General features: G+C 41.3%; 2 protein-coding genes and 1 long non-coding RNA gene across 4 annotated transcripts in view; 1 reads left to right on the top strand and 2 right to left on the bottom strand.

The window, feature by feature from the left end:
- LOC145457346 (L-threonine ammonia-lyase-like) overlaps positions 1 to 13546 on the bottom strand; it is a 237168-nt gene that overhangs the window by 147213 nt on the left and 76409 nt on the right. The gene's annotated exons all lie outside the window — the stretch shown is intronic.
- LOC145457758 (uncharacterized) lies at positions 5350 to 6705 on the bottom strand. Its single transcript, XR_013920965.1, has 2 exons — positions 6038 to 6705; positions 5350 to 5980 (listed from the first exon to the last, which is right to left on the bottom strand). It is a non-coding gene; the product is annotated as an uncharacterized LOC145457758 (long non-coding RNA).
- LOC145457350 (uncharacterized) lies at positions 7768 to 13348 on the top strand. Of its 2 annotated transcripts, XM_080335545.1 has the most exons (6): positions 7768 to 8038; positions 9990 to 10211; positions 11003 to 11243; positions 11306 to 11404; positions 11828 to 12019; positions 12248 to 13348. In XM_080335545.1, the coding sequence occupies exons 2-5, from the start codon at positions 10113 to 10115 to the stop codon at positions 11977 to 11979; spliced, it is 591 nt and encodes a 196-aa protein (XP_080191671.1). In that variant the 5' UTR covers positions 7768 to 8038; positions 9990 to 10112; the 3' UTR covers positions 11980 to 12019; positions 12248 to 13348. The 2 variants fall into 2 exon arrangements, with proteins under 2 accessions (XP_080191671.1, XP_080191672.1); XM_080335546.1 differs by lacking the exon at positions 7768 to 8038 and having other exon boundaries at positions 9912 to 10211.

The raw sequence follows: 13546 nt of genomic DNA on the forward strand, positions 1-13546 counted from the left end.
TTTAAATCTTCGTTTTAGGGTCTTCAACGTATCATAATCTTGAGTCGATAATATTTTCAGACTTTATTGACTACGTTATTGACTACGACTATTCCGTTATTGCAATGGTAAAAATCACAGAAATAGCCTACTTGCTGTTGTGCAGTGGTATCGTGGCACCTAACATTGCGATCAAGTTAGCCAAATAAGTTAGTCAAGTGTACAATAGGGCTGTTCAAAAATAACTTTTTGTTCTGGATTCCAGTCGGTCTGTCATTAAATTGTCAGGTTACCCTAAAAAACACTGCACACTAAATTTGGTTCAATTCTAACAAGTATAGGGCTCCGCAGATCCAATTAAAATTTTTAATTTAAACAGGAAAATTAAAAAATAAAATTTTCAAATTTTTCTGTCAATCCCATGAAATTGTTGAGCTGTCTTCAGAGACTATGCAAAACAAATTTGACTCAATTCCAACTAGTAGAAGTGGAGTTATTGGAGTTTTTCGTTGATAACCCTCGGATTATTCACCAATCAAGGATAATCCGAGAAATATCAACGAAAAACTCCACTGTACACTGTACAAGACACCTACTCATGCTTAGTGCTCATTTCATTGCGATACAATAGTTACAGGGTTGCCATCGACATGGACCCAAAAATAAGGACAGGCGAAAAATTAGATTGGCATGAAAAAGCGTTTTTGTACATTCTTTGTATTTATACGAGCCGTGGCATATCACATTCCATACTTTTCACCAGAAACAATCTGCTCCAGCAACTCCTTGTTATTAGAAAGTGCTTCATTGATCTCACGACAGCTCAGGTCTAGGTTTACCTTCACTCAGGACCGAAACAGCACTTCGTCAACCCCCCTAAAAAACCGTTGGTCTTGCCGCCACCCCCCCCCCCCCTAGGATGATAAACCAAACTTCTTCACCTCGTTAGAGTCGTCAACCAACATGGAAAAATGCCGTACACCAAGTTTAGACAAAATCCTTTTTGAGCGTATGGAGCAAAGACTCTAGTAAAAATGCTTGTAGTCTTGGTCCTGACTGAAGAAAACTTATTTTCAATGTTGGAAGCGGGGATTATTGCTTTGAACAAATGCGATTTGCAACCGTTGGTGAGGAATGATTGCTGGTGTTTGACAGTATGGAATGCCCAGGTATACCCTCTGCAGTAGCTGCCTTGTATGTAGTCTGCGGTCGTTGGTGCTGATCGACTTGTGGAAAAATTATTCATCGACTGGCTCAAATTAATCATCATGATACACTTCTTGTGTTTTCGGGTATCAATGTGAGTTGAAATAGCTGTCTTTCCTATGGCCTCCAGGTTGATGTCACAATTCAAGCTTGAATTTTCTATCATAATCGTCACGACAGACGTTTTTACGCCTGTTCATTTAAACCAGCGGTTCTCAACCTTTTTTGACACGCGCCCCCCTTGGCGATGGTAAAAAAATCCGCGCCCCCTGACCCCCCTTGCATTTATCGTCATGTCAAAAGGAGCACATCATCTAATACAGAGGTGGACAACCTTCTTGCTAATCCTGCCCGCATTTCGATTACTTATGTAGCGTAAGGCCGCATTCCAGGGCATGGCCGCAACGAACGATCTGGACGCAAAATACCTATTGTAAACTGTCCATATCCATTTCCGGTGAACTCCGGACTATTCTACATTTCACAACGGCCCATTGTACGCACCGGAAGCGTGAGTGGCAATGTTATGAATAGGTGCTGGGAGTGCATATTGTCGCGCGGAGCGCGAAAATTTTTCAGAGCCGCGAATGAATTGTTATTTTTTGACGATTCCCATTCCGGCTCAGATTAAGAAGAGCGCTACTGCATTAAGATCAAAAAATGAAGTCTTGTTGAATTGCGCGGAGCGCGAAGAAAATTTCAAGATTAAATAAAATCTCTCGAAAATTCGGGAGTGAATTCGCGAATTCGTAATTTCAATTTGCATGTCTGCGGCCGCCAACACATGATAATTGAATTAGGCATCGACGGCCGCACGAATACCCTTCTACGGCCGCAGGCTGCCCACCCATGATCTAATAGTATACATATGGTATATCTTACGCCAATTTTGAATCCGCATTCCAGTTGTTGAGTCTTTTACATTGCTGACAAATTTCCCCGAACTTGTTTGAAAATAACAAAAAAAAACATTGAACAGGACATCAATTAATTTCAATGTAGGTTACACTGAGACTAATCCTGATGCTGGTAGTGACTACAGAGAGCACGGCGTCGTTCTGTCCTGCCATGCTAAATCTCATCAGTTTTGGAAATGAATTGAATTGTGTTGATTTATAGCCTAATTGAGGGCGAAATCGGGCAACCTATATTGCATCTATGCTAGGGTTACCATATTTCTGTGACCCAAATTCCGGACACCCTTTAGCGCCCACTAGTGGATTTCAAAATGAGTTATGACATAACACTAGCAAAGCTTTGCTCGTAAACCAGAGGTGGTCACGATCCGGTTCAGGAGTATGTGGTTGTGTGTTGTGTAACCGGGACCGAAAGCACATGTTTTCAGCCCCTTCCCGCCCAAATCAACAATGATTTTGAGCCCATCATAGGGTAATCGATGCAGCTTCTGGAGGGGGGCTTGCTATATGGATCTGGTTTCCATATGCATCTTGTCGTTAAATTTTTTGAATGAATTCTGTCAATAATATTGGTTGTTCGGTTGTTCCATATATTACTATAGATAGTTACTACTCTCCGCGCACATGATCAGAGTTAGCGGTAGAGCTGGTGGAGGATGATGAGTTCGAAAATACAGGAGGCGTAATTGTAGCCTACATATCGTTAAGTCATGTTCATACCCAACCGATAAGATCGTTTATCAGCCTTATGCCGGTGCGTACCACGGAGCTTGATAAACACCCCACATCCAGTGGTTTCCAACCTTTTATGGTCGCGACTCCATCTCCAATTTGAAAATGTTTCGTGGCTCAGATCAAAAGTTGACGAGCTGATTACTTAAAGAAGTCAGCACCTTTGCCCGGACTTACTCACGCGCTATATTGGAAGCTTATTACGTTCAACATATTCGCGAACCCAAGAATAAGGCAAAAGACCCCCACGTTTGGAACCACTATCTTTGAATAAAGCATTTAAACGGCCTTAACGATCTCTAGGAATATACCGTTCTCCTATAATTGCGATTACAATTAGGCTTATTCCAGTAAATGAGGGTTGTTTTTATTTATATTTTATTGCAGTTTTTGCGAGGGTGTGGTAGTCTTCATATTAAAATCAATAAATGTGATAGGAAATCGCGCTCAGCGCGAAGAAAAATATCATGCATCAGCATAAATATTCCCAAAAATTATGTTTTTATGGTGATTTACGAAAAAATTATGAGCCTACGTCGTCAAATATTCGAAATTCCGGACATTTGGCATATTTTGGAAATTCCTCCCGGACGCTAGTTTGAACAGTGAAATTCCGGACATGTCCGGGAAATTCCGGACGTATGGCAACCCTAATCTATGCCTGCCTTAGGCAGTGCACTTCGCCAGCTATTAACAACAGCTACCTAGCGCACCGAGATTTAGGCTACTGCCAAAGCTAAAAAGTAATGAATGACTTGCACGTAGGAATTGCTCTAAATCTTCAAAGAATATCAAAAATTTGCTCAAATTAAGTTGAAGTCAGCCTATACTCCATTGAGCGCGACTGCTGGAGTTTGAGTTTGGTAGGCTTTCTAGAATACGAAATGAGCTTAATCTTCAACAATCGTCTTTTCAGAATGGTTGTGAAACACATGTTTAGTCACAATTTATACAGACTTTGTCAATTTCGCGCGCCCCCCAGGTTGAGAACCCCTGATTTAAACTAATCAGATTTAGCCTTATTTGTAGCTAAAACTTTATGCGCAAGTGCAATATAATTTAGAAAAATTTATCAATTATTTATAGCTTTACTACTTTTTAACCAATGGGTCGACTGCACTGCGCCTTTTTTCACTACACAATAAATGCTGCCTTCCCTACTGCTGAAGCTTATTCTGCTGTAGACCATACAGCAGGACCTGGTACTGCTGTTTACTGTTAAAATGACGCTCGCTACGGTAGCTTGGTACAGACGAAACTGCTATACCACCACTCACTGCCCATAGCTATCTCACCACTTGGAAGTCTAATCTTGTGGTGTGTACGTCACGAGAGTTCCTTTCATTTATGATGTCATAAAATCTCGACGAAAAAGCATAATTTTAGAATATTATGCAACTATAGAGACTGTAGGATGGAGCGACGACCCATTGTTCTAAGTTTAGATCCGTCACGCTTGACTTTGCGTAGTAAAATTCCATTCGCGAAAGTCCGATTGTCCTATTTTACATGTAAAAGTATAGGCGATTTCGGAAATGCATGGACGAATTTGAGTGCCGAAAAAGGGTGGAAATATTCTGGCTAGACGGTTCAAATTTTGCATGTTACGAGGAAGCATCAATATGTTCTCACTAAAAAAATTTCACGACTGTCCTCCACCCAGAACACGTTTAAAATCAATTTCCCGCAACGCCTTATTCAGTGATAAATTCTCCGCGGCCGAATCCCGTGAACTCGTAGACAATGCTATAATTGATAAGGCTTTATGCGGTAATAATTGAGTGGCCGTTGAAAGCCGCTGATACCGATACCAAACTATTTTCTGTGCATAAGCAACCGATGAAAAAAACGAATAGCCTACACGGAAAGCGGATGAAAAATAGCGACGAAAAGATTATCAATACATCCAAAAGATCAATATCGTACACTGTTTCATCGGGCATTAGGCCTATGTTACATTGGAAGACTGTACTTGTTCGTTTTGACATCTTCTTTTCTGTTCACTAGGCTAAATCGCATTGTCTTATATCCCGTTGCACATTTCGCGTCTTTAGCAGTAAAAATAATAGAACCGCCACGGCAATTATGGTCAACAACTGCGCCATCCCTGAATGTACCTATGTGAACAATCCGCGTAGTGACCAATCTTGTTAGAGATCCTTATTCACGGTACGAAGACCAGAGCTGGAATGAAGCGGCCCAGAAGCAGCACGCAGCAATGGCCAGCCTCCTTCTTTCCATCAGGGACCCCTCAAAAGGAGATCGTATCAAGACGTTGCTCCATAAGGTGACGTAAGTAAAGCAGCTGTCTCAACTTCAACAGAATTAACAGTGTAATTTATAATGGAGCCGCAATCTGCGAAAATCATTTTGAGGAGAGCGATATCATTCAGCTCAAAACCAGAAAGCAACTCAAAGTGGGAGCTCTGCCTAAGCTAAATTTGCCTGAAAGATGTAGCACAATCATAAAGGTATGCGGGGTATCTCACTCAGATCAAGAAATCAATGCACCAAACGATTCCAATTGATATATTTATTCATATAGACGGCCGGCACACGGAACTAGAATATTGATTGGTATGCTATTAAATTTCATTATTAAGACCACACATTCAACAGAATTGCACAATATACCATTCCCTGCTATTGATACCAGACATTCTTGCAGTGGAAACTTTTTCCTCAGCTTGAACAAGTGCATCAACAATCTTCACGAGCAAAGATGCAGCAATTAAGAAGCTGATGCTGCAGTTCAAGAAGTTTGCTTGCCTGCTGGCAAATGTTGGAGTAGTATTGATAAATACCATCAGTACCAACGTCACAGAACACAGCATTCAAGCGTTTGACAAGTGGAACAATAAGATTTAAATCCAATTCCTCAAATCGTGGTCCACACCCGGAAATAGAATGACAATTACGGCAAGCAATCTTCAAAATGTTCATTACTCGGTCGATGTCAATTTGCTCAGTTGGTGACGGGAGCTTATGCACTTTCCCGTGCTTCTTGAGTTCCCTTACAGTGGGAAATATGGCTTCACAGACGTCACAACTTATTCCACTCCACTCATCCAATCCTTCGAAGCATTGGGAAATTTCCTCCTCGGTGATGGATTCCCAATCCTCCCACAATGATTCTTCGGCCATAACTTTAACGAAGAAGTATCGGTTATAAAGGAATCAAAATTTCTGTGAAAGCATAATACTCAGAATTTTATTTCCGTTTTGCCGTTTCATTTTCATCGCCTGCCCTTTTATTGTTATCTTCTATCATCATATAATACGCCACTATAATAGCTATTATATCATAAATCATCGCTGGTATTCACCGATCGTGCGCATTGCGCAGCGATATACCGGCATATTCATCGCTTCGTACGGCAACAAACGCAAGACCGTCACGCAAGTATCCAAGATATTCACTAATCAGGCCAAACATATTAGGACGTCCAATTAGTCACGGAGTCCGTTATAAGTATTCAACCTCCAATACTCCGACCCACTCCCATCTACAAACATGCATTAAAGAACAAAAACTCAACTTTCCACCGTCTGAATTGCATGTGGGATTAATAGTGGTACACGTAACAATGGGTAGCTCCCTACGCAAAGCGGAGCGTGACCGATCTAAAGGGAGTTGAAAATATTATTGCGCGCAGTGTAAATAGAGTAGTTCAACTTATATAGATATTTCGGTATATCAATGCACTAATACCAGTATAATATAAAATATTCATAGTAATATGGGCAATAATACCATAAATATTCATTTTTACAAGATAATTGCTGCAAAACCATGCAAACAAAATATGTTGCGGATGAATATTAATTAGGCATTTAAATCAGTCGTCACTCCATCCTACAGTCTCTATAATGCAACACAGATACCGGAGGAAAACGATCGAAGTTCTGTAGCGGTCGAAAATAAGACAAAATAAGAACGCAAGTCGAAAATAAGGACATTTCCTAGAAATAAGGACAGTAGAGTTTTCTAAGACGTGGCCCTTCAAAATAAGGACAAATCTTAGAAATAAGGACGGTATGGCAACCCTACTATTGAACAGTAGATGCAAGTTTAGCTGGTCATTGAAGCAGTAAGATAAGGGTTACAGTTCTTAAGTAGTTCAGTGACTCAGTGACGATCAAGCCCTCCGCGTAAACCGTATACTATTCCACAGAGCGATATTCGCCGTGATATCGAAATAGTGTAGGTCTACTTATTGAATTTGCTGATGTTCGCAGCAATTTCCTGATAGCTGCATATAGCATATCCGCTGCAACCAGTGTATAGTGAGTGCTGAGTAGCGATGCGGAGGTAATCGTAGTCACGATTATGTAGGAATGCGATAAGGCAGCAATGGTACGAATTACAGCCTGACAGCAAGCGTAAAGCAATTTCACAACGAACGTGGATGCATAATAATCTGAACTACGCAGATGTAGGCCTACTTGGTATCCATACCCGAGAGAGGTTCAATCATTTTGCAGCATATGCGGGATGTGAGGTGATGTAATAGCATTACAATGAAACGTGGTGATAATATAAGAAACATTTTGTTACGGAGAATGCCAGAATGTGGAATACACGGTGCCAGGGGTCTCAAACTGAAATTGGCCCACGGGACAATTTCCTACTAGTTTTTGATGCAGAGGGCCCCAGCATCAATGAGAGTGTTCAATTCAATGTCTATCCAAGTAGGCTATAACGGGATGAAATTGTTCGACTGAAAGCGAGCCAACTTTGCAGAGTGACATTCCACAGTCCACACATATCGTGTAAATCTCCGTAGGCAAGTAATCTATACTTATAGTTCGACATCGATCATTCAGCTGTCATTCCAAAAACTCCTTCCGCGCTCGTTTCATTCGCTTCACCGCGTGTTTCTCAGGACGCGAGAACAGCGAACAGCCGTGAGCCGTTTCTCAGTTGAGCAGCCTACTACACTGTCAATTTGAGATCCCAGAATCGCGAAATTATCCGCTTGAGGCATCACAAAGGAGAGCTTTCAGCGCATGGCCGCGAAAAAAGCTAGGCGCTATAGAGAAAATTTCTCTTTTTTTCCGCTTTGCGTAAGTTCTGTGTTGCCCGTCTCGCTCTTTTGCGATTCAACGTGCTGGGAACATGACAGGAACTGATTGTGCTGCAGATTCCAAAACTTTCTTGGTGAGTAACGGTGTTGCATCGCGCCATATCAAGAAATTGGAAGGTAGGTAAATAGCTTCAGCATTAATGTACCCTGTTATATAGATATCTGATATAAAGTACGATCCTAATCTGTATATAGCTCACGCATAGCTTAAGCAATATGCCAGGCTGTTATAACAGCTATAGCTACAGCTCTCCGCTTTGAACTTGTAACATTGCGTAACTAGCGATTAGGGCTGGGCACAATGCTTATAGATCGCGGATTTTGAATGAGTATCAATTAACTCTTTCGACGCCGCGTATCCCCATATGTTCGCTAGAGATTGTCTTCAAAACGCCGCGTATCCCCATATGTTCGCTAAATCGAGAGAGCGTATTTTTGTCTCGAAAATCTGACATGCCGTTTTGCGTCCATGGCAGTCGGACATTGTGCGGTAATGAATTCACAATTCAAGACTTGCTACTAAGAAACAATTTTGCTGGATTACCTGTTCGGAATAGTAACTTTATTTGATATATATTTCCACGACGGTAATGATTTTCAACAGATGCCAATACCTAAAGACATTTTACATCATTATCACCAATCTTTAGCGACACATCGTGCGTTAAGTTGATATACGGATCTACTGAAGCCACCAAGTCAGTACATGTACTGCGACAACACAGACTTCACACCAATATATACGTATTTATTCATGTTTTTCAAACGTTAAATTGCATCGGGAGATGACGAGGACTCAACGGAGACAAATAATGATGTTTTTGTGCAGATCGTTGCTCGTAATCGTACACAAATGGGCTCCGTCGGTATGTTACTGCGCCTGAAAAACAAACTCGAGTACCGGTACTAGCAAAAGTCAAATTTTCGAGCCATTATTGCGGATTTGACGTCACAATGATAACCTTGAAGCATTGACGGCCGAAGATCATGTCGGCAGCAGTATTTCACGACGGTTCTGAACCTCCGCATTGCCATTGAAAAGGAATTAACGATTTGAGGATAATATAATATCAATATATAATATAATAAGAATATTCTGTGAAATTTACAACGTCACAGCTAATCTATAAGTACCATAGAAACACCAACAAAATCCATACCTTGGCAGCAGCGCGCCTGAAATCAGCCAAACTTCAGTTCGTACCGAAGCCTGTCCTAGCAACACGACAGGATCAATTGAGGCACGTTACGCATCATTAGATAGATATCGTTCGCGGCTACAATACGGACGTAGGTACGTCTCGGTAACTAAGGTAGCGACGAAGTTACGATCGGTTGAAATTAGGGTTATTTGGTGAAAATAGCGGCGTTTTGAAGACGATCGTCAAATTTAGCTCGGCGTCTAAAGAGTTGAACTGATTCAAGTGTATAGTGGTAAAAGACGATATTTCGAAGTATGAGACGCTATTTCGCCATGAGTATCAATTTTTCAACGGGAATTGAAGTTGTGATAATCATTTCTACTGTGTTAGCATTGATTGGCCGTATTGCAGAGTACCAAACACAGTAAAAAGCTTTGAATCTTGTCAATTTACATTCTGTTGTGTTGTCATAATGCGTGGTCCTAGAATACTCAACTTGAAGCATGAGTCGTGATCCATATGCACTATGGCACTCGATTTCGCCCAGCCCTACTAGCGTTGGTAATCTACACAATTTAGTGAGCAGTTGTGATCGATGCATCTTGTACGGGGTTAAATCGTGTTACGAATTGTGATCTAGAATGTTTTTCTTTTCATTTTGTCTAGAAATAATTATATTAGAGTGTCGTAAATGTCAAATGAAAAATCATGTTGGCTGTGCCCATTTCGTTGGGAGTTCAGATCGGATTACAAAACATTTCTTGTAACGTCGCAAGGACCATCCAAGTCTGATTTATACATGCAAGCTTGTGATAAAGACTTTTGGCAAATATTCACCATTGGTGTGACGCGCCATCTGTTGTCTGCAAGAAGTAAGAAGCTAATCAACTGAAATGTGATCATGCAACTAAGTCTTGTTGTTTCAGTTGTGGAAAAAGTTGTCAACAAATCAAGGTCGAAACGATATAGCCGATGAATCAGCCTCGATTGCTGAATCGGATACCACCTTGCCGGGAGAAGCGTCGGTTGATGAGGATTTAGATACCACCATGCCGGTAGAGCCGTCAGTCAATGACGATTTAGATACCACCGTGCCCGTAGAGCCGTCAGTCCGTTGTGATTTAGCTTCTTCAGAAGCAGCTATGCCAGTAAGTATTTGATAAAATTTTGCAATGAATTTAGCTAACCTGTCTGCCTCAGCAGTCCATACTTTCTCGAAGACGACAACTCGACAGATCTCCTTATTCTAGTACAGTGGTTCTTCAGTTCTTGAAGAATGGGTCGCGACCTATGTTTGGGTGTAATTTTGTGGCGCGACGGTACCGGAGCGGTCTTTTAATATGTATGTAATATTATATGAGGTCATTGCAACAACAAAAATATCTTCGCTTTTCGCGCGATTTACTGTAGTTAGTTTGAGCATATCAGAGGTCACTTGAGTTTGGTACCACGGCCAATAAGCGAGACACGCGGAGAAGTCGCCACCACAACATGACTTGAACATTAAAATGTGCCGACCTTTGTATTAAACAAATTGATTTCAAATTTGATTTCATGATGAGATTTTTTTCAACATTAGTTTCTCTGGAAAACACCGTCAGAGACCTGGGACGCTTTAGTGTAGAGTTGTACAACGAGCGGTTGCCGGTTTATGAGGCCAAAACCCGTCCACGCTTGGACACATGAATATATGGCGTTGGGCCAACATATGGCTGGGCAAAGTGCGGTGCCAAAAAGTTCGGTGGCGATAATTGACCGTCGTTACATGGCCAAACCATTCGTTATTGATATAATTATTCGGCACCCAAATGCATTGATTTTAGTGTGTGTTGCTTGGGTCGCGAGATACCACTAAAAGTCAGATTTGAGTCGCGGTCTAAAAAGTATTAGAACCACTGTATCTAGTAGGACACCAACTCATATTTTCATCAATTAACAGCCACCATGCAGTATCAAGCACCTCGATCCTCCGATGCCCTTGCCGGAATTCAGTGTGAAAGTTGAACTAGCGCTGAAGCAACGTACAGCTTATGAAGTCTTCAACCTCGTAGTGGAGCAGTGTGTAAATCACATCCTGAACAATATTGACATGACCAATAAGTCATCGTATCGAAAGTTTTGGGAAGGCACTTGTGGAAAAGTATCCGTGCTTAGGATCTACCTTACAGAACCCCCCCTGGGTAAAGTAAACTGGTCTCATTGGTCTAAATTCATTTGTACTGATCATCTCATTTTTTTCTAGAAAAATATCAACACGAAACTGTCTCAGAAATTGAGAGCGCTCAGACTTCTAGACAACGTCCTGCTTCCTTTAAAAACGCTTCTGTGTCAGCAGTGTCTGGTAAATTACTAAATAGTACGTAATGTCTGTATAGAAGTACATAGTTTGTACTGTGAGTATATAGAAGTAGTCGTGTGACGTGCGCCGGTTTAATTACAACGTAGTTTGTACTGTGAGTATATAGAAGTAGTCCGGTGATTTGCGCCAGTTTAATTACAACGTAGTTTGTACTGTGAGTATATAGAAGTAGTCCGGTGATTTGCGCCAGTTTAATTACAACGTAGTTTGTACTGTGATTATATAGAAGTAGTCCGGTGACGTGCGCCGGTTCAATTACAGCGTAGTTTGTACTGTGGGAATAGAAGTAGACCTGCATTGTTCATGGGCATAAGAGCGTTGTGGGTAGGAAATTAGACCATACCCTGTTTGCGGTAGCACCAAGCCATCTGAGTATTGTGTCCCTACTAATATTTACACATTCAGGTGGATTCAAGTTGACTGTTGAAGAAGCGACTCGTCAGCTGCAAAAGGAATTCGACAACGAGGACTGCAACTGGCAGAAAATCGTGACTCTTTTCGAACAATTGCACGGACACCGGCGTGCTCAGCTAACGAAGAAAGGGATCCCTCAATGAAATTCTGCAAACGTTCCCTTCCTTGGGTGATATCAGACTGGTGGGTGAACGCATGTATGATTTATCATTAGGCCTCTGCGATATCGAGTGGGGGTCAGTGTATTGACTCTGAATTGAGTATTAGGGTCGAGACTAGTATTCCTGTATCACTCATTCTGATGTCACCAACATGAATGATGTGGGGTAGGAATTATGTACCTTTTATACGGCCACAAAGAATAAAGTGCCCGTTCTTAATATAATACTCCAAAAACTCATATTTTTACAGGTCAGGAAAGATTTCTGGAAGTTGATCGCACCAATTGATGAGATGAGAACTAATTACACAAATGATGCATACATTGGATAAGATATTTAGGGTAAATTGGGACTTGCAAAGCTATTATGATTTAGAACTGATTGATAATAACTTCTCCATTTTTTGTTTTTCAGTTCAGTGTGAATGATCAACTGAAAAATCTGCTGAAAGTACAATCGCAACTCGCCGATGACAGAGTAAAGTGGAAGAAGACCGACGCCAGCCTGAACTCTAAGAAGAAGTCCACAGTATCTGCATTGTCAGTGGAACAGGTACTTGATTATAACTAAGTTTATATAATGATGTCAATCACTGATACATGCAGCTGACTGTGCGGCAGTGGTGAGCGAGATAGTGTAATGGAAATGCGTCCGGCTTCTCGATCGGTAGGTCGTGGGTTTGATCCCCGGCCGTGTCATACCAAAGACTTAAAAATTGGTATCCGCAGCTATCCTGCTAGGCGCTCAGCAATCACGAATAGCATGGAGGAGAAAACAAACGGGGGTGCAGACTAGATGACCTCGCGGTCATATCGCAACTCCGTCGTCTAAGCATCTCGATGATGCAGGCGAAAAAGAATACCATATCTCTCTCTCTTAAACTGAGGGGCATGAAAGCATATGAAGGGGGGTGGAAAGCAGTGGTCAACAACAAAAAGTTTTCTCGCTTCTCGCCATTTACGTAAAATTCATAGTTATTGTTCTGTGTATACTCCGAATTTTGTACTTGAGAATTTTCTCATTACCAGTCATAACGTTCCATGCAATCAACTTTTGTGACATGTCGATAAGGGGGCGTGAAATTTTACACTTATTGTGTGGCGTGTCTAAGTAACTTGGTGAATTACTGGTGTAGAGATGTTACCCCTGTTGTTGACAGTCGTATGCATTGTTTGAATTTTTTCTAAATATTTCAATTTCAGGGTCAAGATACTCAAATCCACTGCAAAAGATCACAACCTCCGCATTTGATTGTCGCAAAGCACGAGAATGGGAAGATCCAGGGCTGGATTCTGGCTGATGGCCACAGAATTTCGTGTCAAGAATATGATACGGTCTTTGATATGCTGATTAATATGGCATGCTATTATGCCTGGGACCTATCGTATCCGAAAGATTTTCAGCTTCTGGCTTTCGTCCAGCATGTCGTAATAGGTGACAAAAGTGCTCAATATGTGTCTACCAAATTGGCCGATTTCTTTCTAAGATTTCAACAATATGCTCCAGAATAAGACTTCAAGAACGGATTTCTCACTACATTCGTTTTTTG

The sequence above is a fragment of the Botryllus schlosseri genome, chromosome 15 (assembly GCF_051294905.1).
Source record: "Botryllus schlosseri isolate E-star chromosome 15, Bs_hap1, whole genome shotgun sequence".
Classification (NCBI taxonomy): Eukaryota; Metazoa; Chordata; class Ascidiacea; order Stolidobranchia; family Styelidae; genus Botryllus; species Botryllus schlosseri.